The sequence below is a fragment of the Columba livia genome, chromosome 3 (genome assembly GCF_036013475.1).
Source record: "Columba livia isolate bColLiv1 breed racing homer chromosome 3, bColLiv1.pat.W.v2, whole genome shotgun sequence".
Classification (NCBI taxonomy): Eukaryota; Metazoa; Chordata; class Aves; order Columbiformes; family Columbidae; genus Columba; species Columba livia.
The window spans coordinates 85,541,973-85,566,142 of record NC_088604.1 but is presented as its reverse complement, the minus strand read 5'-3'; the positions used below and the strand labels follow the sequence as shown (position 1 = coordinate 85,566,142).

General features: G+C 37.3%; 1 protein-coding gene across 3 annotated transcripts in view; it reads right to left on the bottom strand.

Annotated features, from left to right (window-relative positions):
- Positions 1-24,170, bottom strand: part of CRIM1 (cysteine rich transmembrane BMP regulator 1) — a 186,717-nt gene that overhangs the window by 34,850 nt on the left and 127,697 nt on the right. For all 3 annotated transcript variants that reach the window (XM_065057961.1, XM_065057962.1, XM_065057963.1), the window contains 2 exons: positions 22,320-22,517; positions 5,649-5,777 (listed from right to left, as the gene is read on the bottom strand). In XM_065057961.1, the coding sequence (XP_064914033.1) occupies positions 5,649-5,777; positions 22,320-22,517 (327 nt within the window). The remainder of the gene's footprint in view (positions 1-5,648; positions 5,778-22,319; positions 22,518-24,170) is intronic.

Genomic DNA, 24,170 nt, shown 5'->3' with positions numbered 1-24,170 from the left:
ATAATTGTACTGTAAAGACTGAAAGTCATTTTATTCTAAAAACTTTTGAAAATGCATTCTAGAGATGCATAGCCTGTTCAAATATTTTTAGTTTTCAATCCTCCAATTCACAGATAAAAAAATGGCCAGAGAATATTAATAGATATTTGACAAGAATTATGTCCGTATTTCAACTTGGCTTAGTCTGGTGTCCATTTTTGGAAAATTTATAGCGTGGCTACACAAAGCTAGCTACATACCTTTACCATCATTATTTTCTTGACGCTGAGGCTAGATCATATAAGGAGAACTGTTTCACAGTACCTTTACAATTTAGCACTCCTCAGCCGTCCTCTCGGTGTGGATTGCTACTGCTGGGTAATCTTCGGGGGTGGGGATCTGGGGAGGCAAATTTATGAAGGAGAAAACTAGGTTACTTATCAGTAACTGGAATTCTCTGAATATATTGCCTCCACAGATCCACACTAACCCTCCCTCCTTTTGTTAGAATTAACTCATGATTCACCATAGCTGGATAAAAATGAAGGGACTGGGCACTGTGATGCTAGAAAACTGTTTAAAAAAATAATCTCATGAGTCCACTGAGGCAAATTACCCACTTGAATATCTGCTCTAAATAACCCTAGGATTCACATACAACACATGACTTCATGAAAATGGCTTTGTAGCAGTGATATCTCAAAGGTGGAATTACTGGAAAACTATCAAGCTTCTGTAAACCATCTAGCAGCACATTTTTTTTTCTTCCACAAGTCAAGTGAAGTTCTTATCAGCTTCTATTGTGTTAGGTATATCATAAGCATTACTAAAACCAATATATCACTGTAATCTTCAGCGATCCCTGCCAAAGACTTTTATTCTAACTAGAAGATAATATTTATTCGGTATGAGTAGTTCATCATAATTCCATTCTCTTCATGGAGCACTTTCACTATCTTTCACATGTGTAAGCCTTCATCCTCAATTCTCCACGGCTGTATTTCACTAACTGAGGTCTAATATATAATAGCTATTCCCTTTCAAATCACTACAGAAGGATAATAAAACATCCTCTTTCTGCCAGGTCTACAAAATTATTCAAAAATCCAAGATGCGCTCTCCTTGCAGTAAGGAAGAACACCTAGACTGTCTTTGCTTTATATTTTTTCCCATGCAATTTGTTGCTAAATCAAGGTAAAAATATGAGATAATTGTTACTAAAGTAGAAAAGTGTTACCTGATTTATATTTTACTTTATTAATTCCAGGACTTTTGCGTTGTCTGAAGCATACATTTTGTGTGATTAGTGTGTATGATTATTTGTGCATTGTGTATGATTATTCCCAGCTTAGTTTGACATCAAAATAAAGTGTTTATTTAAATGGATGAAGTTACCACTGAGGGAGTTACAGTGTTCAGAGTGCATCCCTGAGTATGAATTATTTACAGGAATAAACAAATTAAATATTCAAATTTTGGCTAGCAAGAGTGAAAAGCTAGGAAAAACCATCCCAAACTCTAATTACTGAATGAATAACACACAGAAAAGAGGAGTCAAGACATTCTCCCATTGTAGTCTCTGCAGACTTTTTCTTGGGTTTTTTCCCATCATCATTCCATACACTTTTTCTGAGCCTTACCTGTTGCTACTCACAGATGGCCCACTGATGCGCCTACCTAACTTTTCTCAAACCTTCCAACCCAGCCTTTGAATGTCTCACAACTAAAGCAAGTTCCACAATGCCAAACCCAAATTCCACATTGGAATTCCACTATATCAGCTATAAAGGGAGATGGCGTGATTCACTAGAATACTGTAGTCTATGCTGCAATGTCTCCTAGTACAGAGTGAATGATAGTATCTCCTTTTTTAACTCTATGGTGGAATACAGTTTCTTCTCATTTAAGGAAAAGGTATCAACACTCTTTCAAAAATGTTTCTGTATCTATATAGAATGTGTTTGGAGGAAAAAGCTGGTTTTATGCCTAGAGAACTGTGAAAACACAGAATATACCAAGATTTTTAAATTTTATATGGTGGTTTCAGGGTTGGCTTTGACAGACAAAAGAGACCACAACACAAAGTGGATGATGATGCAGTGTAATGTGCAGGCAAAATTACTTGCCTCAGCTTTCTATAATTACATCTCTCTATAAGAAGTCTGGAATTATTGAAATTGCATGACAATTGCATCTTGTAACTGCAAAGGTAAGCCTTCTAAATGAAGCAATCAATTTTTAAAATGTAGAGCAATGCTCTAAATTTAATTTTACTAGGTTTTAAAAGTTCAAAAAATACTAAAGCTATACAAGCTTGCAATTACACCCTGAACAGTACTTCGCATTCAATTCATTTGGGGTAAAACACTATAGTCTAAGTTGTAGGAGAGATTTAAATGGCTTTTTCTTTACTATGAATATAATACAGGGAATAGACAAGGCTGGATAAAATACTGGCCCTTGCTGCAGACTCTCACTGAAAAATGATTTAGTGTCCAGCAGCAACTATCAGATTGTAAATCCCATGTTACTGCAATCAGCAGGCATGATTCACTGTGTCTGTTACTCTCTGGGGCAACAGGAGTCCCACCTCACAAAGAGTCAACCACTGGTCTTGTTTCATCCCCCTAATGTTCTTCACCTCCTACAGGCTTTAATCCATTCCAGTTGTCCCTGTGAAAGCACAGGCCTAGACACTACAAATAAAGTAGCAATTGCTACACCCTACTAGTACCAATTTTTTGCTTATCTATTTTTTTTGTATTTGCTTCTTGTTTTCGTATCATTTTACCTTTTACCTTTTTTTTTTTTTTTCTGTAATGCAATTCATATTTCCCCTGCTGTTTTAGTTTAACTCCTGCTATTTTGCAACAGTTCTTTCTGTTTCCTGGATTATACTTTTCTCCTTTTATCCTTCTGTTGTGCTGCTTTGGCTTCTATACACTCCTTGGCATTATGGTCATTCCTTCTCTCTCATCAATTGTGGTTCCATCTCTTGCTTACTGGAACTTTCCACTCATACCTACCTGTGCTCACTTTTTGGTCAGTGGTAGTTTTTTTCCTCCCTTCTCTTACAACTGTGGTCTGCCTCTGCTTTTTATTTTATTTCGTTTTATTTTATTTTAATTTACAGCATGTACGTTTTCAGTGCATACTGTTACAGCATGTTTTAACATTCACTATCAAAACAGGAAAAACAGAGGATGAAGTAAACTACTCCTATTAAAACCATTGTATTCTAGAAATGTAAGGATTTGCTTCCTTCTTTCTTCTCTGATTCTGCAGTCAGCTTGATTCAAGCTGAATAAATTTGGATCTAAATTACAATAAAGCACCAAACAAGTTCCATGATATCATACTTAGATAATTATTTCAAACAAATTTGTACTCATTTCTGGCTATGGGAATGTAAATGAAGATCATAATGAGGAACAATTTACAGCTTTACTGTATGTTCTTCCACTTTGTCATTTTGCCTTTATACTGGCTGAAATAGATAGAAGTTTAACAAATCTTTAGCAGAGGTATCTAAAAAGAAATGGAACGAAATGGAGCGAAAAAGGAACCTTTATTGGAAAGAGATTAGTGGAGTTAGGATATGATGACTTCAAATGGTAATGGGGGGCATGTGGGCCTCCTTTATGTGGGCACTTTAAATCTGACTCAGTCGAGGAGCTTAGACCAGCAAGAAAGAAGTGGGTGCCATAGAAAGTCAGTGAAGTTCCCAAAAGTCCAGAGTCTACGTGAGCTTAAGATAATACACATTCTCATGTTCTTAGGGAGCCAAGACGCAACTAAACTGGTTCCGACATGAAAGTACATAGGATCTCAATACGCAAAGAAGTAGCACAGTACGTTTTCAGCATATTTGACCTAAACCTCCTTTCTTCTCAGTTCTCACACACTCATTTGTCCAGAGCCTTGCAAGCAAGAGACATTACTTGACAGAAAAATTCTATTCCTGTAATTTTGACTGATGACCAGCAAGTGATGAAGACTTCCAAGCTGTTATTTTTCTTCACTTCTTTAGAAAATAAAGGTTTCCCTTCTCTGAATGACTGAGGAGATTTTAAAGCAATCTGCAATTCAAGCTATTTAACTGAAAAAGAGATGACAGACAAATGATACTATTAAGTTTGCTCCAGACAGTTTGCTACTGCAAAATAAAAATAATTTCAAGCAAATCTGGCAAGACAAAAACTCCCTTGAATAGGTTCTTAAGCACTATTTAATTTGAAACACTCCAAGCAAGAAAAGAGACTTCCCAGGATGTGGTATGTGTATGTATGTAATCTGGTAATCTAGAACAAAAGAAACGATCCTTTGGAGCGATGGGTCTTCCGTGCACCAAACGGGAGGAAAGGACTGCACGAACAGATGCTGAAATTTGCCGAGTATGTCCATCTTCTTGTTTGTGTTAAACTCCCCAATCAATTTAACAACAATAAAAAGAAGGAAAATCAAATTACAATGTTAAAAAGCAGAATTTAACATTTCTAATTTTGTCCTTAGGAACAACTATGTATGTGATATCTTGGGTGCAATCTATGTCAGGAATACAACTTGTAACCAAAGGTATTATTTCTGTATTACCATAATGACATTATTGCTTGCCATATATTTAAGATGTCCTGTCCGTTACCTTATGGAAAGAAAAATGCATATTTAACCAGAAAAGAAATGTAAAAAAAAAAAAGCCAGGACAAACCCTTTTCTTGCTCCTCAAGCAAAACACCAATCTAATTCTAACACTCTTTAGTTTGTACCAATTGAGAGTTTTATTTAGACCATTTTTACTGGGCACCCCTAAAATAGTCATATTGGTTTAGAAAGTGGCTGAAAATGGGCAGACTGAAATAAAAATTAGAGGAATTGAATAATACTTCAGTTGTGAAAGTCTCAGAGGCTACAAGGAAGCTGCAGAGCTATAATAAAATTACAAAGAGAGTTTAAGCTCACTCCTAGGTTGGGCTGGCAGCCACAGGGATAGATCCTGCAGCTAAGACCAGTGCTCCAGGGGTGTCCTTTGCTGGGCAATTCCAACAACCAACCTGACCTTCCTTTATATTTCATCTGTAAACATCAAACTCTTAATAAAATACATAGAGAAAATACATTTTTGCTGCTTCACAGATGCACACAAAGTTTTCACAAGGCACAATGATTTTCCTTGAGGAAAAAGATAGATGTTAAACCCTGCATAAATCCAAAGTATTTTACATGTATGTATATAATATAAATATAACAAAATGTTATAGAAATAAAATTATACATGGATATGTTTGTATACATAGAAACATGCCCCCAGGCATGTAATTTTCAAATATTTATCCTCAAAAACTAAACTTTGGGGGAAAAGAGCTAAGTTGAAAATAGGCTATTTAGCAACAGGATTTTGTGAAGTGCACAAACCTAGGTACTCTTCTACCTAGCTGTTAATTTTTACCTGAAGTGAGACATCTGATGTTTTCCTCCAAACACACTTTAAGCAAGGAAACAACCAATGCCAGAAATCAGGAACCTAGTTTTTAAAAAATGAACAACTATAAAGCATACGCATACTAACACAACATATAATCAATGTTATGAATGGGAAAACCAGCATACCAGCATTTTTACATACAACTTGACATAAAAGGTAAAAGCCACCGTATTTTTTGCATACTCACTAGTTTTGCACTGACAAATGCGGCAACCATTTTGGTCCAGTTTGAAACTATAGATACAGTCTTTTTCAGTCAAAGTGCAGTTCACCAAAATCTCACAGGTGGGTGGACCTATTGTGATGTATGTTGGTTCTGAAGATAAGAAAAATAAAACAAATACATTTGAGATTGAGTATTTTAATTGTGTTTTTTATAGAACTCAAGCACTTAAGATCTAATGAATAGAATTCAAGAATTTAAGAACCAATGAATTTATAGTTATGGTCATTAACATATTAAGCATTCATGAAACACAAAATGCCTAACTTTTAAAAAACTGTCAGCTTTCATTTCACTGTTTCAATTGAGTTTATACCCTTTTCCTCCATCTCATGAAATGAAGACTTAAAGGAAATCACATTTAAAAAAGATCACTACCTGAATTGATAAATTGTGAAAATATAGAGAAACTGCAAACTAACCATCAGGGTGATAAACCATATTATGTTTTACATGGTACCACATTTCCATGTACTGGAGGTGGCCACATCTTGCCATCTCTCATCGTCAAACCAGATATATTGAAAGGCAGATTTTGCCATCTTTACTTAAAGGCAGCTAGTCTTTACTTTCAGACTGCGGGTTAAAAGCTACTCAGAATTCATTAAGCTGTTAGAAGCATACGTTGTTAACCAAAATATAAATATCTCTGCCTATTGGCTCCATGTCCAGCAGGCAGCTTTTGCACCCATGCCTTCCAGTCAAGTGAAAATTATCCCATTACGAGAATGTGCTTTTCTGCATTCATTGTACTTCACAATTTTCAGCTTTCATAGCTTCTCCTCAGCCCTACTCTTCCTCTTCACAACAATTTATACAGTGGATGAACATTTTTAATCCTTTTTAAATTAGGTCAGCTAAGTACAGAGTTTGGAGGGAGTCACTACATGAAAGACACTACAGTGGAGTTACACGAGTTCAAACTTATCTCAGAGGTCATGGTTCAGATTCTTCACTTTGCTGAAAGTTTCGAAGTATAATAACATTCAAATTCTATTGCTTGTGTAATTTCAGGAGAAAAAGTAGCTATACACTTCATATGTATATAAAATACCACCAACAGCTTTGTTTGAATACAAGCTCAAAATTTGTATAATGGCATCCATGTCTCTGTAGATCCCTCAAATCTCTTCTAATCTAAATAAAAACACTTCCTCCCCCCCCCCCCCCGCCAGGAGTTTAATATCGATTACTAGGATGGGGTTCAAAGGAGGGATTTTATAAATTTCTGTCAAGTCTTCATTTCATTTTACTGGTCTGAGTTTACACATGTAGTACAACCATAAAGAGCCATGTGGGTTAAAATCCATGGATTCCCAAACTAGACTTCTTTTAATCTTGGCAAACTCAGTAAACTATCTGACTAAATCATACTCATGTCTAATATTTAACATTTGCAACTTCAACAAAGCATTAGTTTAGGAATCAAGAACATATTGATTTATACCAATAATCTGATATTTTCCAGAAACTTCATTAATTAACCCTGTTTATTTTAGAACACAGAGTATATATAGTCTTGCAAACAAACTGATTTTTAGCACTGGTGCCTCTTCTGAAAACCTCATTTTCTATCTCACTCCTTTTTCTAACTAAAATATCTTAACCATGCAAATGACCAAAACACAAGAATTACCCTGAACCTGCCCTGAGGTTACCGGCCAGTCAGCCCAAACCCTACACTTCAAATGAAAAAAAACCTCAGTAATGCTTATCCTCACTGGTAGTTAAAACCACTACAAATAATATGAATCGTTAATGCTACTCAAAGCAAAGTTCACAGACATTAACACGAACTGGAGAACTGAAGCAGACTGATGTCTTACCACCTGGCTGCAGAACAGTTAGGTAAAAACATGTAGATAAAACCCCACAAAAACTCACTGAAAGCTGAGATGCAGGTTAGTATCCACTTGAGTGTAAACTAAACCTAGAGAGAAACAGGACTATGTTTCACCTCCCATCACTGAAGTTCACCCCTCAAGATAATTTATCTTTAACTGCAGGTATAATTTAATATCAAGAAAAAAAATCATATACTTGTTACATATTTTTTGTGGTGACTTTTCAAACTTATACTTCTGTGTTTTGATGCTCTTGTCTCTGGGACACACCAACAGAACAATTTTTTGCCCCTTTGATACACCCAGTAAGGTGGTATTTCCTACAAAGGACAAAATTAAACTGTCGTTATATTAATTTGAAAGGTTTTTTTAGTCCTCTATTCGTTGTGTTTTATTATTGTTATCTCCCACTTTTGTGTCTGCTCTCAGCATCCTCAGTGTTTCCAGACAAGCCTACAAATCTGTTTTTTTCTCCCTCCTGTCCCTAAAGGTAAGCCCTGAGATACAGTAATTTTGTATGCATGCCTGCTTCTCAATGAGCCGCAAGTAGAGGACAAAAGAAATAATTTCATTCCCTACCCCCACATGTGCAAAAATGCAGCTAGAAAGAACAAAAATATCAGCCCTTTTCACTTCGCTAGACAAGACTCAACAAATAAAGCCAGCCCTGCTCTGCCAGGCTTCTGGCTATTTGAATAGGCAAGCAGTAGCTAAGCTTGAAAAAGCATGTACCACCGCATGATCTGAGCTTGGCTTTCACGACTGCTCTTGGTAGAAATGGCAGAAGAAGGATCCAGTGCACAAATGCACAGACAATGGGTGGGAAAAACGTGTGCTGTTTCTGTCTGTGTGCTTTACAACAATAAAACGATACCATAAAAAGAGAGAAGAAGAAAACAAAGAGAAGGGCATTGAAGAGAGTTTGGATGAAAACAATGTGTGGTGTTTTTTTTTTTAATAGAGCACAAATTTTGCTGATGTCAGGTGCTTAAACATACATGAAACACAGACTTCTATTAGAATAACTTGCTTCTAGATACCTTCTCTGAGCCTGATACTTTCTGTGCTGAATTTTAGTGCAAAGGATTATTAATTTGCCAGCTGTGGCAAATTTTTCAATTCATTCAATCATCATTCAATTCATCATTCAATTCATTCAATTCATCATTCAATTCATTTTTTATACTGCCATTTGCTTAAAAATAACTTCAAAAATTTTGAAATCCACAGTGGATATTTCAGCCACTGGTGGTCCGTCAGTGCGATCACAATAAATGTGATAAAAACCCTGCATCTTGTTCATTCCAGCTTGAAATCAAACTGTGCATTTATGGGGAAAGAAGGGAAGTTGGTGACAGCCAGGTAATCCCTGAAGCTGGCTTTGTCCTACACGAGCAATACCAACAAATAAACCTAGAGTGTCACCAAAAAAAAAATGTTGGCAAGGTGGAATAAGACTATATTTTCATTGATATTTTTTTCTATCTAGGATACTTCTCTAATATGAAGAAAATCAATCCCCAGGCCCCACTCTTCTGCTATTTTCTGATTCTTCAGACCTCCCACTTCTCCTATGAATGATGTGACACAGCTTGTATTACAAAGAATAGACATTGTCTTCTATTTAAAAAGTGAAATATTATATATATATATATATATATATACACACACACACACAAGAACAAAGGATGGTTGATCTTGTCTTCTACTGTGCCTCATGCACAGATCTTGTTATACTTCGATGAGTACTGAGGTCTTAAGATAATGCTCAGATGAAGTATGCAGAAATAGAGAGAAACACAGATGCATTTCCGTGTTCCAGTGAGACCAGGGGAAAGAGAGATCCTTAGGATTTTATTACACGCACAGTTTGATCAGTTACAGTTATCAAAAAGAAGAGAAAGAAAACTCCAAATCACTACTGATTGCCAAAGTCCTGGAAAACCAAACAAGTCAAAACAAACAAAAAAGTCAAAACAAACAAAAAGTCAAAACAAACAAAAAGTCAAAACAAACAAAAATCAGAGACCACTTATTACACCCTTGTTGACTTCTGGTGTTTATCTGAACGTTAAAAAACAAACCATTCACTAAAGATTTCATTTTTCATTCTAACTTTGGAGATTTCATTTACATAATTAATTAGTTAATTTTAAGGAAAACTAAAATACACCTCCTCCCCACCACCCTGCCAAGGCTGGTACCAGAATGAAAAATTATACCCATCATACCCACAGCTGTTCTGGGCTTTGAATTCATATAGGAAAACTAAGAGGGATTCCACTTAACTGTACTACTACAAAGCCACATGTATGATGAGAGCACCAAACATTCAGTTTGGGTTTGTGTGAAGGACAAGAGGGACCTGTACCAGCAGGAGGAGGTGGTGCAGGGATGTGGTGTTTCCCCTCTACTTGGCACTTGTGAGCCCACAGCTGGAGTAGTGTCCAGCTTTGGGCTCCTCAGTAGAAGACAGACACTGACACACCTGAGTGAGTCCAGTACAGGCCACTGTGCTGCTGGTCAGGGGCTGGAGCAGGTGGTGTACAAGGAGAGGCTGAGACCAGGGCTTGTTTAGCCTGGAGAAGGAGAGCAACAGGGACGTCCTACTGCTGCCTACAACTACATCATGGGAGGGTACAAAAGATGACAAGGCTTGGCACACCTTGGAGGTGCTCCAGGCTAGGGTGAGAGTCAATGAGCACAAGCATGAGCACGGGAAATTACAACTTGATAAAAGTTGTTTTGTTCTTTCTTTTAAACCACAGGGGTGGTCAAACTATGACAGAGTCCTAGAGTGGTTGTGCGATCCCCACCCTTCAAAATACTCAAAACTTAATTGAGACAACGCCCTCAGATCCTGCTGTCAATGGACCTGCTTTGAGCAGGTCCAGGACTAGAAAATGTTGGGTGGTCCTTTCCAACCTGGATGGCTCCACAAATTTCACTTTCACACAAACTCAGGACATTTCCAGTGAAAGCAGCAATATCCTTAATGGAGCCTAATCAGGGAACTGAAAACCAAAGATAAACATTTCAGTTTCTGATGATCTCTGCATGCTTTTGCCAAGTACTGATTACCTACATTCTGCAAGAAAAGTACACATTTGCCTAAAGCCACCTCTCTGAAATCTACTAAATGACTTAAAGAGTAGCTTTTTATAGAAGCAGCAAAATTTCTTCCAGGCAGTTATAACAGTAATTATCTCTGAAATGTTGTTTACTGACAGCCACAACCACCTTTAATCAGTCTCATTTTCTTTTCCCCTGTAAGTTAATACTTTACTCATTCTTCACCTCTTGGTAGGTTACTTAATTATTATTACATGAAAAATACTTGAAACAAAGCAAACAACTTGTTTTATTTGGAATGCAATATTTTAAATCAGACCAGGCTTTTTCTTTACGCCTTTAGAAATACCATGTGAGGGAAATACCTACTCCAGGCTTTTACAAAATTGGTTTTAACTGGGAAAGTAACTATTGCATTCTGAGTTTTTTCTTCTGCATATCGTTAAATTGTTAAATATTATAAAGTTTCATGTTCTTAAGGACATGGTTTACTGCTAGAGTTAGGTTATGGTTGGACTCTATGATCCTAAGGGCCTCTTCCAACCCAAATGATTGTATGCTATACAATTAAATTTAAAAGTAAATAGGGAACTTCTATTGCTGCTTCTAACCAACTGTTAGAAATCTGGACCAATATGTATTTTAAGCCAAAAGCACTAGAAATGTAAGGGGACATGCATTTTACACTACTCAGCCATGCCAATTTTCAATTCCGCTCATAAATATTGCAAAAAAATTACCGTACTTTTCCTCGCTGCGGAAGTATGAAAAAATTATGCATCAAACATCTGGGTTCAGTTGCTTTGATTCAAGTATGAGGGTTACTCCAGCTAAGCAGATACAGGAGGTCTGACTTCACCTATGCTCCCAGCACAGCTCTACTCAGTATTACTCTATGTGCATGTGCTTGAAAGGTAGTAAATCCTACCAATGATCGGTGTAAAGCATTGCAAACATATAAAAAAATTATTTGCAAATGCCATAATAACAAAGTACAACAGTGTGGGTTGACAGTGGTCTGTGTGTGTATACATATAAATCAAACAAAATCAAGCAAACAGAGGGCATTTTGGACCCCAAAGCTGCAAGCATTTTATGTATGTATGCAAGTTTTTTCTTGCCTGTTTCAATTTTTATATATAAATTTATCTGTATCTATATAAAACCAACACTTCCAGCCGGCTTCACATTAATGAGGAGGTTTCGTTCTGCACCACAGAAACAAGTTTCTTCATCAAAACTGTGAAACTGTAGGCTCTACAGATATCTGACTACAGAGAGGTTGAAAATTTTATTTTCAGATGGTCTCCTTCTGTGAATACCCACAACAACGTAGATTTTACCAATTCCATTGAAAGATTGCAAACTACTACACTAGTACCTATCTTTTACTGGGAATTTAAGAGCAAAGTCCTTAAAAATTCATTGTCAAGCAGACAGTTTTTACAGTAATAGCAAATATAAAAATCGTGTCCCTAGAACCCTCCCAAAATACTATTTTTTATTTTATTTGTGTTTATCCAGTATTTCATACAATATCTCAAGTTGGAAGGGACCCATCATGATCGTCGAGTGCAACTCCCTGCTCATTGCAGGACTACGTAAAATTAAACCATATGCCTAAGAACATCATCCAGACTCTCCTTGAACGCTGACAGGCTTGGTACTGTGATCACATCCCCAGGGAGACCATTCCAGTGATCAACCACCCTCTCAATGAACCTTTCCTAATGTCCAATCTGAACTTCCCCTGATGCAGCTTAATTCCATTTACTTCTGTTCTACTGATCACCAGAGAGAGGAGATCAGAATCTCCCCCTCCACTGCTCCCAGCCCAGAAGGTGGAGTCTGCCATGAGGTTGCCTCCTCCCTCTCCCTCTTCAAGTGACCTCAGTTGATCCTTGTAAGTCTTGCCCTCCAGATCTTTCACTACCTTGGTCGTCCTCCTCTGCACATGCTCTAATAGCTTGATGTCCTTCTTAGACTGAGGCACCCAAAACTGCACACAGTTTCAGACATGTGTTTATTCATTATTTGTATACTGACTATTACTGGTATGCTTAAAAAGGATTTTAGATGTTTGTTTTCATATTTAACATATAACACAAATGCAGTGTATTCTAATCAAGATATTTTGAGAAATTATTAGGAGAATACTGCTCATGCAACTGGAAGGTAAACTTGCCAGTGATTTCTCTCCATGTATAAAAAAAAATTTCATAAAAATATAAACACAAAAAAACATGCAAGGAAGCATTTGTACTTTTGTACTAAATTAAAATCAAGATAATTTCAACATACAAGTAACACAGTAAGACATGAATATTTCAAGCACACTAAACTAACTGTTATGCAGCACATGGAAGCCACCAGGCCTAAAAATAATCCTAAATTTAAATGTAAAGACTACATAGCCGTAATTGTCACATGAGAACCAGGATTGTATGGTTCACTGCTCAGTGCTACAAATCTTCAACCTCCTCTTTCATATTTCCTTCTAGTTAATGTGAATCAGTCTATAGTTTAACTAGTCAATATAGACTAATTGTACCTATTATTAAAAAAAGCTGGAACATGGAAACGCATTTTCAGTGTATAGCACAGGGAAGCTTTATTTCAACCTGTGAGCCTCTCCGTGTATGTTCTTCCCCACCCCTCCAGACTAGGCAGCATTAATCACAAGAAAAAAAACCCTTTTCAGTATGTAAATGGAAATATAAATTAATTCTATAAATAATTCAGCCCACTGATGTCTTCAGTACTTTTAACAATAATGAACTGAGTAGGTTGTTTGTTTTTTTTTTTTTGTTTGGTTGGCTTTTTTTTAGAAACTTTGCATAAAGATCTTACTGTACTCAGCCAGTAACTCAAAAAATAACTCTATGAAGTTTACACATTTAATTTACAATGATTTTTTAACCCCAGACAGAACAACTCCTATAAAATAGCAGTGCATCTATATTCTGCAATGCTTCATCTTGGAATACTTGGAGAAAGTGTTAGCCATGTACAGGGAATAAGTTAAACAGAAGAGGATTCTAGAAAACCCAGCATCTCATTGGGAGTATGAAATGAAAACCTCTCCTTGTGCATAAAGGAAAAATGAGTGAAAATCATGTTCTATACATGAAGAAAGACCTCTAACATCAATAATAAAGAACATGTCTGTGTTTGGGGAAGGCAAAATAGCTCCCTCTTCTGTAGTATTTTGTAAAACAAACTACTTCTAAAAGGTGTAAGATGTTCTGATCTTATGAAACCAGCAACAACTGACTTAAATATAGCATCAGTGCTTTCAAGCATTTACTATAAAAATTAAGGGAAAGAAAAGTGAACAGTTTTTACCTATTGCTTTATGGGATAGCTGGCTAAAAACTGGTCCTGAAGGGTGTGCTGCTCAACAGCCTTTCTTTCGAGTCTGCATACTTATTTGAATTTTGTCTGCTGTCCAAAAAAGTTAACTGCAGCCTACTAAGCAGCAGCATGTGTGTTTACTTAAGCTTCCTGTAAAAACATTCATATCATTCCAAGAGTGACTAAATGTTTTCCATCCTCATAGTTCACATTCCAGCCTTCCCCGCCCCTCCAGTTCATTACATGAAAAATATCAGTCCCAAATCCTGGGCAAGAGAATTTCCTTCCTGGGTTTGAAATACCTAATGTCTTGCAGGATTTTTTTCCCAGCATTTAGCTATCTGTGTTAAATATCAGAGTTCAACAATTCAGCATCATAAAATTCATTCACTATTCATAAAATGCAGGCAAGGACTTAAGATAATTTTCTAATGTCACAAATAACCTTGAAAATATACTCACTAATACTTCTCGACACATAGTTGGGTTTGGCAGGCTTTTGTTTCAAATTTTATTCATACTGGCAACCTGAAACTACTTGAATATGTATTTTTCCTCGAAAGTAACTATTTTATTATTGCAAGCTGAAGAAGCCACCTATGAACCAAAGCTGCATGGAAGAGGTTTCTTTTTTGCAGTGACGCAATCAAAATACTCACAAACGAAGTTAAAAACTTTTGTCTGTCATAATCAATTCTTCAAGTATTCAGTTTAATGGGCATGTATACCCTTCAGATATCTTTTAATGCTGATGAGACTTTCTTGACAATTTTAGGTGGAGTGACACTAGGAAATAACCACCTTTATTCAAGTCGAATCAATTAAGCCTGCCTGTCAAGAAATGTTCAAACAGGTAAGGAGGTCATTCAGTTACCATTACTAGGTGAAGATACAGCAAACATACTAAATTAACATGCATCTAGGGCACATCTATGAATGCTATGGGCACTGAAAATAATTAATTAGAGGATACATGAGGTTCTTTATAAGTGAGACATCCTTAGCTGCATTGATATACATTCATTAGGATTCTTTAGTTATCTATCCTTTCAGTATGTTTCCACCAAACTTCATGATCAATCATTGAAAATTAGGAAAAGGTTATTTTATGCTAGTATAGTCTTCCTAACTTTCTTAAATTTGAAGGGACTTTCACTGGCAGTAGGTTTCATTATACCCTGGATGGCGTGGTTCAACAGCCTCAGCTGCCTTGTCTAAAACCACTATACTAAATCATGATCTGGCAAACATAAGCCCAATTCTCTACAGCACGGCATCTGCATCCCTTAATTGACTTTGATGAAAAGGCTGGTTGAGAGCTACAGCAGTGCTGTCGAACAATAACTTACACTTCACGCTCTAAGGAGATCTCTGGGCCCAAATCCTGCGCCGGTGAACACTGCTCACTACCACTGACTTCATCCTGAATGAATCAAATTTCTTTTCACTGGACTCTGCCGCCTGTTTTTACTTAATGAAGTGTTGGACACGCTAAAGGAACTGAACTGAATTACATCTCAGCTAGAGTTTGGAGCCCTTTATTGATGAAAATGTTAATTTCTTTCTGTGAAGATAAAGTGTCAGCCATAATGACAGCAAAGTAGTGCAGGCCTTATTCATGAAAATTCTCCGAGGGGATTTTGCTTAACACTTAATTTCTCATTCACAGCTTACACTGGCACCCTGCCACCTGTACCTGAGGGCTCTCACGCAGAAGGACGTGCTCCGAGATAACCAGTTACTAAGTATTAGCAGACTGGGTCGCAGCTTTCCCTATGAACAGCCTGAGCCTCTGGGAGATGCAAGAGAACAGAAGTGACCATGGAATTTCCTAAGGGACATTTCTGGCATCACTGCCACTGCCAAGCACTTGTATTTATTAACTTTCTAAAAAAATAATTAAAAAAAAATCAGATATTTTCATACTGTTCTGCCCAATATTTACTTGCTGTGAACAGAACTGTTATTCCAGTTTACAGATGGCTATCCACAGATGCAGATGTCCCAAGGAAAATGCGGTTATGTCTATCACTGTAGCTTGTTTGGCGTTATTCATATGCTATCACATATTGACCCTAAATGGCTACTTTAAGCTCCAGTATCCATTTTTTTTTGGGGGGGGGGGGAAGTATGATGTAAAATTATTTCAAAATGGAATTGCTACTTAAACTACACCCATTTTATTCAGCAAATGAACAATGGTTAGCCCAGAATAATAGATCCGGTTTCCTCCAATGGGACATGTACACAGACCAGCTCCCATGAAGAAATTCCAAGCTGAAAGAAGTGTCAACGCATACAAAAATTTACAGCTCCTTATGACTCTTGAAAAATCACTTTCTCCCCTCTACCTAGCTGTCTGTTTTCATTAGACCTGTAGAAATGGGTTCTCTTGAGACTTCCTAGTGTTGCAAGAAGCTATTGGCTCTAAAATCGTGGGGAAAGCACAGAGGGCCAGTGTGATTACCTAAGCCTTGGCTCTTAATGAAGAGAGTTCAGAAAACAAAAAAAGAAAAAACAGACTAAATAGATAATAGATTAAACAAACAAAGGCAAATCTCAAAGGACCAGTATCATTACAGCAGCTACAGAAGCTCTGTAGAAGCATCCATCAGAAGCTTAAATCTAACTCTTTGTGTGGGATCCACAGAAAGTGATGTGCCTGCATTTCCCAGCTCTCACCAGTGAAAGGAGGTCCCTGCCTTGAAAAGCTGTAGGCTAAAGAGCTTGAGTCTGAGGACAGACTGATGAAGGAAGGTCTTCCCCTCCACACTACATGTGCCTCTGTCACTAGCCTCATGCCTTACTGGTGACCCTTGCTTTCTGCCTCTCCCCAAACTCAGACACACTTGCATTGAGTTAGTCAGCTCCCTGCTCACTCCTTGGGCTTTTATCTACACTCCCCTTGCATCAGCATAACGCACAGGCATTGCTGTGTCAGAAAACTGGCAAAAAGTGACAATGGTGGATGTACTGTAACAAGAAAGGGCTTTGATCATGTTGATGTTTACTTAAAAAAACAGAGCAGCTATATATTGGTGAGCCACAGCCATCACTTGCATAAACACTGAAAGCTACATGTGAATAACTATTACAGCTTTCAGTTATGTATGCAATTTCCTGAGTGAATCTCCTTTTGCTGAGGCTAAAAATACAAACTGTGATGCCCTGCACATGCCACAGGAGGAATTTTGTTTTCCTCAACAACTCTGCTTTCTGCTAAAACACATCTTCCCTCTTGCAATTCAATTTCATTCTTTCTTGCCCTATCTTCTTCTTTGAAAGAACCTTTTAGGCACCTGAAGACAGATGTCTTCTCATTCCAACTTCAACATTTTCTCTTTAAGCTAAACCAAGCCAATTTATTCCATTTGTCTTCTTAAGACATGTTTTGCTAATGTTGGATTGTGCTCAGTGCTCTCCTTCTGACTCCTTCCAGCTTGCCTGCATCTCTTTCAGAGGAACAATGTCAGGAAAAGGACCAAGAGCCTGCTATGTCAGCTATGTCAGAGACATATCCACCCATAGGAAAGAGAGCAAAAAGGACTACATCAGGTCTTGCAAACTGTACTCTTGATCATAATTTCAGCATGGTATTTTCCTTCTCAAGGCTCCATTAATCCACGCTCAACTTTTCCTTCCACTTAAATCACCAGACTTCTCCTGGAGAACTGCTATTTAACAATTACTCTGGTCCAGGACTCATGAAGAATCTCCTCCAAGCATAGCACACTATTTTCCCTTGCTGAATTTGGTTAACATTTTTCTGCCAGCTCTCTGCTTTAAAACAAACATACAAATTCATACTCTGCTCTCCAGGATACTTACTGTCATTTCTAGCTTTGTTGTTTGTAGATTAAATACATTTAGCTTTGATCCAAGCTAGTGAAAACATCAAACAGAACTGGACCCAGCACAGGTACTAGAGGATACCAACTTCAATGCAAATAAAGAAAGGCTGTCCTTTCTGAAGACTAAAACCATACATGAACCCACAGCAGTGGAGTGTGACATCCATACCCCTCTCCTCCATATATCTACCTCACATTCCTGCCCCTTCCTTCCTGGTAATCTCCCCTGGGAGCTCCAGTGTGAAGTACCTCAAGCATCTCACTCACACTCCCCCTTGTACTGACAACATCAGTAGACAAGATGCAAGCATGGAAAGGCTGGTGGGAGCTGAATAGCTATCCTCTTCCAAGTCCAGCAAACCCCAGACAAGCATCCAGAAAATCACAGGTTTCAAACCAATTTAGCTGTCCAGTCAACACCAGAATGTACATGTGTGGGCTGCACACATACCTGCAGGGTCTGTGCTATGGATACATAAGAAAGCAGTTTGTGAAAAAGCATGTATGGTAATATTGCATATCACAATTGCTACTCCTCGATCTCTACTTTAGAAAACTGTGAACAGCTACTTCTGTATGCCTTCAGTCTCTACAATCATTGAGCCCTGTTTTTTATTGCTGCTGTAGTAAGAAAACCAGGATTTTCTTGATGAGGTAAAAGGAATGATCTAGTTTAGTCTGAATTTACTGTGTTCAAAGGCTGTATAGATGTGCGTGCTGACATACCATGCTGATATTTCAAGAACCTGTGTTCACAGAATTTCTACTACATTGTATTTGATCTCTGACTGCAAACATTTCTGAAGACGAAATTCAAGAAGAATTTTATCCTTATGTAGCTGCAGGAATGTAAAACATACCTGTGGGAATAGATATTTCCTTCATTGAAACTGATTATAAACCAGACAGGAAATAACTGAATTGGCAGAATTGTAGGTGTAGCAGCACTTGGATGATATATGGAGATAAATGTTGCAAGTGACTGACACTAATAACCATTTATGCTGGATGAGCTGCAGGCAGGCCAGATCCACAGGCAGCTTTGATTAGAATTTGTCCCTCAATTTCATGTCCCACAAACCACACTATCCTTCAACACTCAAACCAAAACAAAAGAAAGAAATATCTTTGACTAAATAGTTTGTTTCACATACTAAAGAGCTAATATCTGACATGATGAAAGTAAGTTCACACACAACTTAAGCTGGTCACTGGCAAACTGGATCTATTTTACACGCAAACAGAAGCCTAATGAGAAATAAACACATACTTAAAAATAGTGCTAAGCATATAAAGTCTCTGCCTTATTGTTCTTGATCTGATGCCTATATTTTAATGGAAGTATGGGCTTGAATTGGTCCATCACCAACTATATTGGCAGTCTTTTTTCTGCTCTACAGCTGAAGCCTAATTCAAATTCTAGCAGAAAAATAATTGTTTCCCTACATTGTGCACTAGTCCTAAAAAATTGAAGTAGTTCATGCAAAAGGTAAGAGCTATATCTTTATTAAGACATGCAACATCTAATACATGTAAGAGCAGAAAAATAAAGTACATTCACGATAAACTTGCATTATATAATTTAATACTTACTATACGCGGCCATTTTAAACCACCTTACTAAAAGAGCGCTATTTCACTATGGCATATTCTCTATGGACTGAACATTTCACATTGCCAGCTGAAGTGAGAGAGAGAACTGGAAGCCATTCAAAAGAAAAGTGTAAAATGAGGTATGTTTATCCTTACAATCACTAGTAAACTATCTCAAGATCAAAGTTGACATTAATTTTGCCCACTTATTGAACATATCTCTGAGTTACGCTGCTTTCTCCTTGAACATTTCTCTCAAATAACTTGTGTATCTGAAAACATGGTACTGTGTAATGCCAGTGATCCCGGAACTTAGTCCACACTAGACACCAATCTTCGTTTTCTATGCTGAATAGCAGGAGATAAAAGATGCAGAAGGATAGGAAAAAAGGAGGACAGACTGGAGAGCACAGGACAATTGGTTTAAGCTGTTAGTGCAATGTTAATAACATTTGAGCTTCTACTCAATTAACAGTTCATACATTACACTGCAAAATTAAGGTTAAGCTACAGATATGCAGATTTAATGGGGTAGTATGCAGAAAAGCATCATATGACTGACATGGAAAGTTTTTAATTCTTCTTGGGAAAAACTGTGCCTAGGATGTATTTTATTGCTTGTAGATCTTCAATGAACATATTGCACATATTTTTTGTTAGTATCATTAAAATCAAAGCATGGACTTGTCAGCCAGCTTCCCAGCCAGGACTTCTTTCTCCCCTGATCCCAACAACCCTGGAGGTCACTGACGATGCAGTGAATATCAGTAGCAGAATATTGACAACAGAATGAGACTCAGGAAAATGAGTGAGATGCTGATTAAAAATGAGAAGGAAAATCAACCCATTCAGCCTATCAGGTTAAGAGAATAGAGATGTCAGCTGGCTGGATTATGACAGAAACAAAATAGCATTTCAGATAGGACCATGTTTTCATTAAAACTATATAACCGAAATTCAGGACAATAAGATGTGCAGAGGGAAAAATGTTTTTAAGGTTTGTCTTCCCACAGCATACTACTTCTGCAGTTAGTCCTACTACAAGAAGAAAACCAGAGAACAGAGATCTAAAGAAGCTCCTTGCCTAGTGGGTTAGCAAGCAAGAGGCGTATTGCAAAGAAAGAAGACACTAAGCTTTTCTATTTATGCATTGAACTCCAAGTAGAAACACTATTAATCTCAAATTTAAGGCTTAAGACACATGATGCTATCTAGCAGTGGATATGCACCATAGGTTTATCACTAATACACAAGTTCCTGCTGCCATCAGCTCAAACATTTACTTTTTTGAAACACAATTTAAAAAACACACAGTGTGCAGACAGCCAACATCTAACAGATTATTATTTTTTCATAGAATCATAGGAAAGTTTGGGTTGTAAGGGACCTTCAAAGGTCATCTAGTCCAACCCCCCTGCAATAAGCAGGGACATCTTCTACTAGATCAGGTTGCTCAGAGCCCTGTCCAGCCTGGCCTGGGATGTCTCCAGGGATGGGACATCTAACACCTCTCCGGGCAACCTGGGACAGTGTTTTACCACCCTCTTCATAAAATTTCTTCCTAACATCTAGTCTAAATCTACCCTCTTTTAGTTTAAAACCATTACCCCTTTTCCTATCACAACAGGCCCTGCTAAAAAGTTTGTCTCTAGTAGCATTTCTTAATGTTCTGGGATTTCCTTAATGCGAGCTTTCAATGAAAAATGTCAACAGATTCAGCAAGACACACAGGTCTCCATAATTAACAAACTTCCAATCTGGTAAGACCTTGATCTCTATTTTTATTCACGCTGCTAATCACCAGGCATTGCAGCCTGGAGTTCGTTTGATGTCCTAAAACATAACTTTAAGGAGCTTACTGGTAGTCTTGACTGGTTTATTTCTCAGGGTTTTTTTGGTTTATTATATTGCAAGATAAGTTGTTAAGGCTCAGATGCTGAGTAATTTCTCAAAATCATCCGAAGCTGCTTCTTGCAAGCTGTATTTTTCATATGTTGGGTTCCAGCATCTGAACTCACTGCTGAGTTTTAACAGCCCAGATTTTTGATCCTTGAAATATTATCAAATCTAAATTCCTGAAATTAAATAACTTGGCATTATGGAGCATAATCTTCTGTTTTGTTTGGGTTTGTTTGCTGTGGGGGAGGGAAGGGAAGAAAGAAGAGACAATGCAAGTGTGTTTTCAGGTATCTGAATATACTCAAATCTCCCCCTAGCACAAACTAAAACTACTTCCAGTAATTGCTGGTTCCATCATTTATGTAATTTCATTCTCCAGTGACTGTTTACTTGGCAGTATATGCTACCTAAGGAATACCAAGTCAAATGTGATGCTTTGAAGCTTAAAATTTATGAAGTTGCTCAAAACACCACTCAGTATTACTCTCCTCTGGACGATACACTCAAAACCAGATGACTACATATAAGTGTACATCATACAACAGCTAACATGACAAATAAATGAGATTATTTTCTGAGAAAATATAATTCAGATGACAAGAATCTTATTAAAATATTGATTCCATGGTCTATTGTATCAGTCTTGATCTATTTGTCATCATTTCTGTTGCAAGCATAATTTAACACCAACTCCCCTGCAACAACAGCGCAACTGTTATGGACTTCAGCAATTCCTAACTATTTCTGCTTCTAAGAGTAAAACCATGTAACAGCACAGGTTCACAATGTTGACCTTAAATCATCTCTTACTACACTCTTTGGGGCCAAAAGAGTATCAGGTATTGCCACATACAGGTGTAGTTAAACTGTGCCTATTTTTTCCACCCACACTAGTTTATTCAGTCACAGGCGATACTGCACCAGCTACTTCAGTCCTCCAACATTGTGAAGTAAACCAGGAATTACCAAGTAAGCAGCAGCCATGACAGACCGAAGTGTAACAGAGGGAATGCCACTCTTACCTTCACAAACTGGGCAGCACTCCCCAGGGACTTTGACAGGGTTCAGACAGCTCTGCCCGCAGGCTGTGGCCACGCAGTGCTGGTCTCCATTGATGCACTGGCAGAATGTACAGTCGTCCTCTCGCCAGCGGTCTCCGTGAGCTTGGATCTGCCCATTGGCATAGCAGCCAGCAGGGTTATTTACCGGGTAAATTGGGTCTGAAATGAGAGGAATTGCAAGAGAGCAAGAAGTTTTATCTTCCCCTTCACACCTGAAGTTTATGCATGAATAACTGGGATTTTACACTACCTGGAAAGGCTTAAGTGCAGCCACTATCAAAGAAGAGTGTGGAAAGAACCACACTGTGGTATACATTGATAAAATAAGATAGGTAGCAACTTAGATATTTCAGTATTAAAATTTACTGTCAAAAAAGTTGTCAGCTTATACTGAACATTCACAAATTCAGGGTTCTGTTTTTAACTATTTCAATTCAATTTTTTAATGTAAAAATTATGAGGCATAATAATTTGATTTTCTAATTTTGATCTTCAGAACAAAATGGACCTTAGGTCTATTGATCCATTTTTTGGTATTAACTTAACAAATTCTAAGGGAAACTGAAAACATCTCAATGAACCATTGAAATTACTCATATGAGCATCACACTGCTATTTTATAGTTTGAGCAAAGATGAGACTTGTCACTGTTTTGGAGATTTACTGGTTTTCCTGAACAGATGATCTGGGCTCAGTTTTCAACTTAATTTCAATTGGAGCTTTTTCCTATTTAAAGTCACAAGACCCAAATACTTGCTACCAATCAAATTAAGACTCAGTTATTTAAACAACAGAATTTTGAAGGACAAATATTATATATGTTTCTTTGCACACATCAGATAGCAGACATCAAATAACCACCAGTCAATTACCCATAAGTCAATTTTCAAACGTTTGAAAGTCTTGGGAGAAAAAAAGATGTCTTATCTAAAAGAAAAAAAAAGGACCCACTGAATCTTGGAAACTTCTCTGACGTTTCATCACTCCCCTTTGGAAGGAACGCAGTGCATTTTAAGTGTTTGTAAAATCAACAGCAGTGCTAATAACTGTTGAATTATAATAAGCCATTGTATCACTTAGTGACAGTACCAACTTTGAGCATTTGGAGTGAAACTGCACATGACTTCTACCTTTACCTGACATTCACTCTCATGTTGAATTTTAGTAATATTTCCCATTTTAGCAAAATTGGTTAAGCCAATATAAAACACAGGTCTTTGAGAAAATAAGACATTTAAAAATTAAAATGTTTTCTAATCTCTTAATTCTTCACCTTTTACGTTGTAGGATTTCTTTGCATCTGTAATTAACTATTCTGACCTAGCCAAAATCAAATCATACACAAACAAATGAAGTTAATTTTATCATTCAACTCATGTATAGGACTCTGATTGACACAGGAATACAGACAAAACACAGAAAAGACATATAAGTCTCATGCTATTTGCAAAAGTCTTTTATGTGAGTCAAAGCTCAAAGTTCCTGGTACCCTTAAAAGGTCAGTAGTGTTTAAAGCTATAAATTGAATCCAGCAAATTACATTTCCTGATGCTGAGGTATCCTACAGGACTTAAGAAATAATTCTTCCTGGAGTTAAGGCGAGAAGGGCTTGTGCTTGTAGTACACAATTCACAACAAATTTACCACTGACATTTAAAAACTGTTGCAGAAAAGAAGAAAGCATTATATTTCTTTATATTCCTATCATCAAGAAAACATGAGTAGGAAACAATTAGTTGCCTTGAAAATCAGTCATGAAACAGTCAATAGACAAAGCAAAGGTAGAAAAAAATGCCACCTCTTCATCAACTA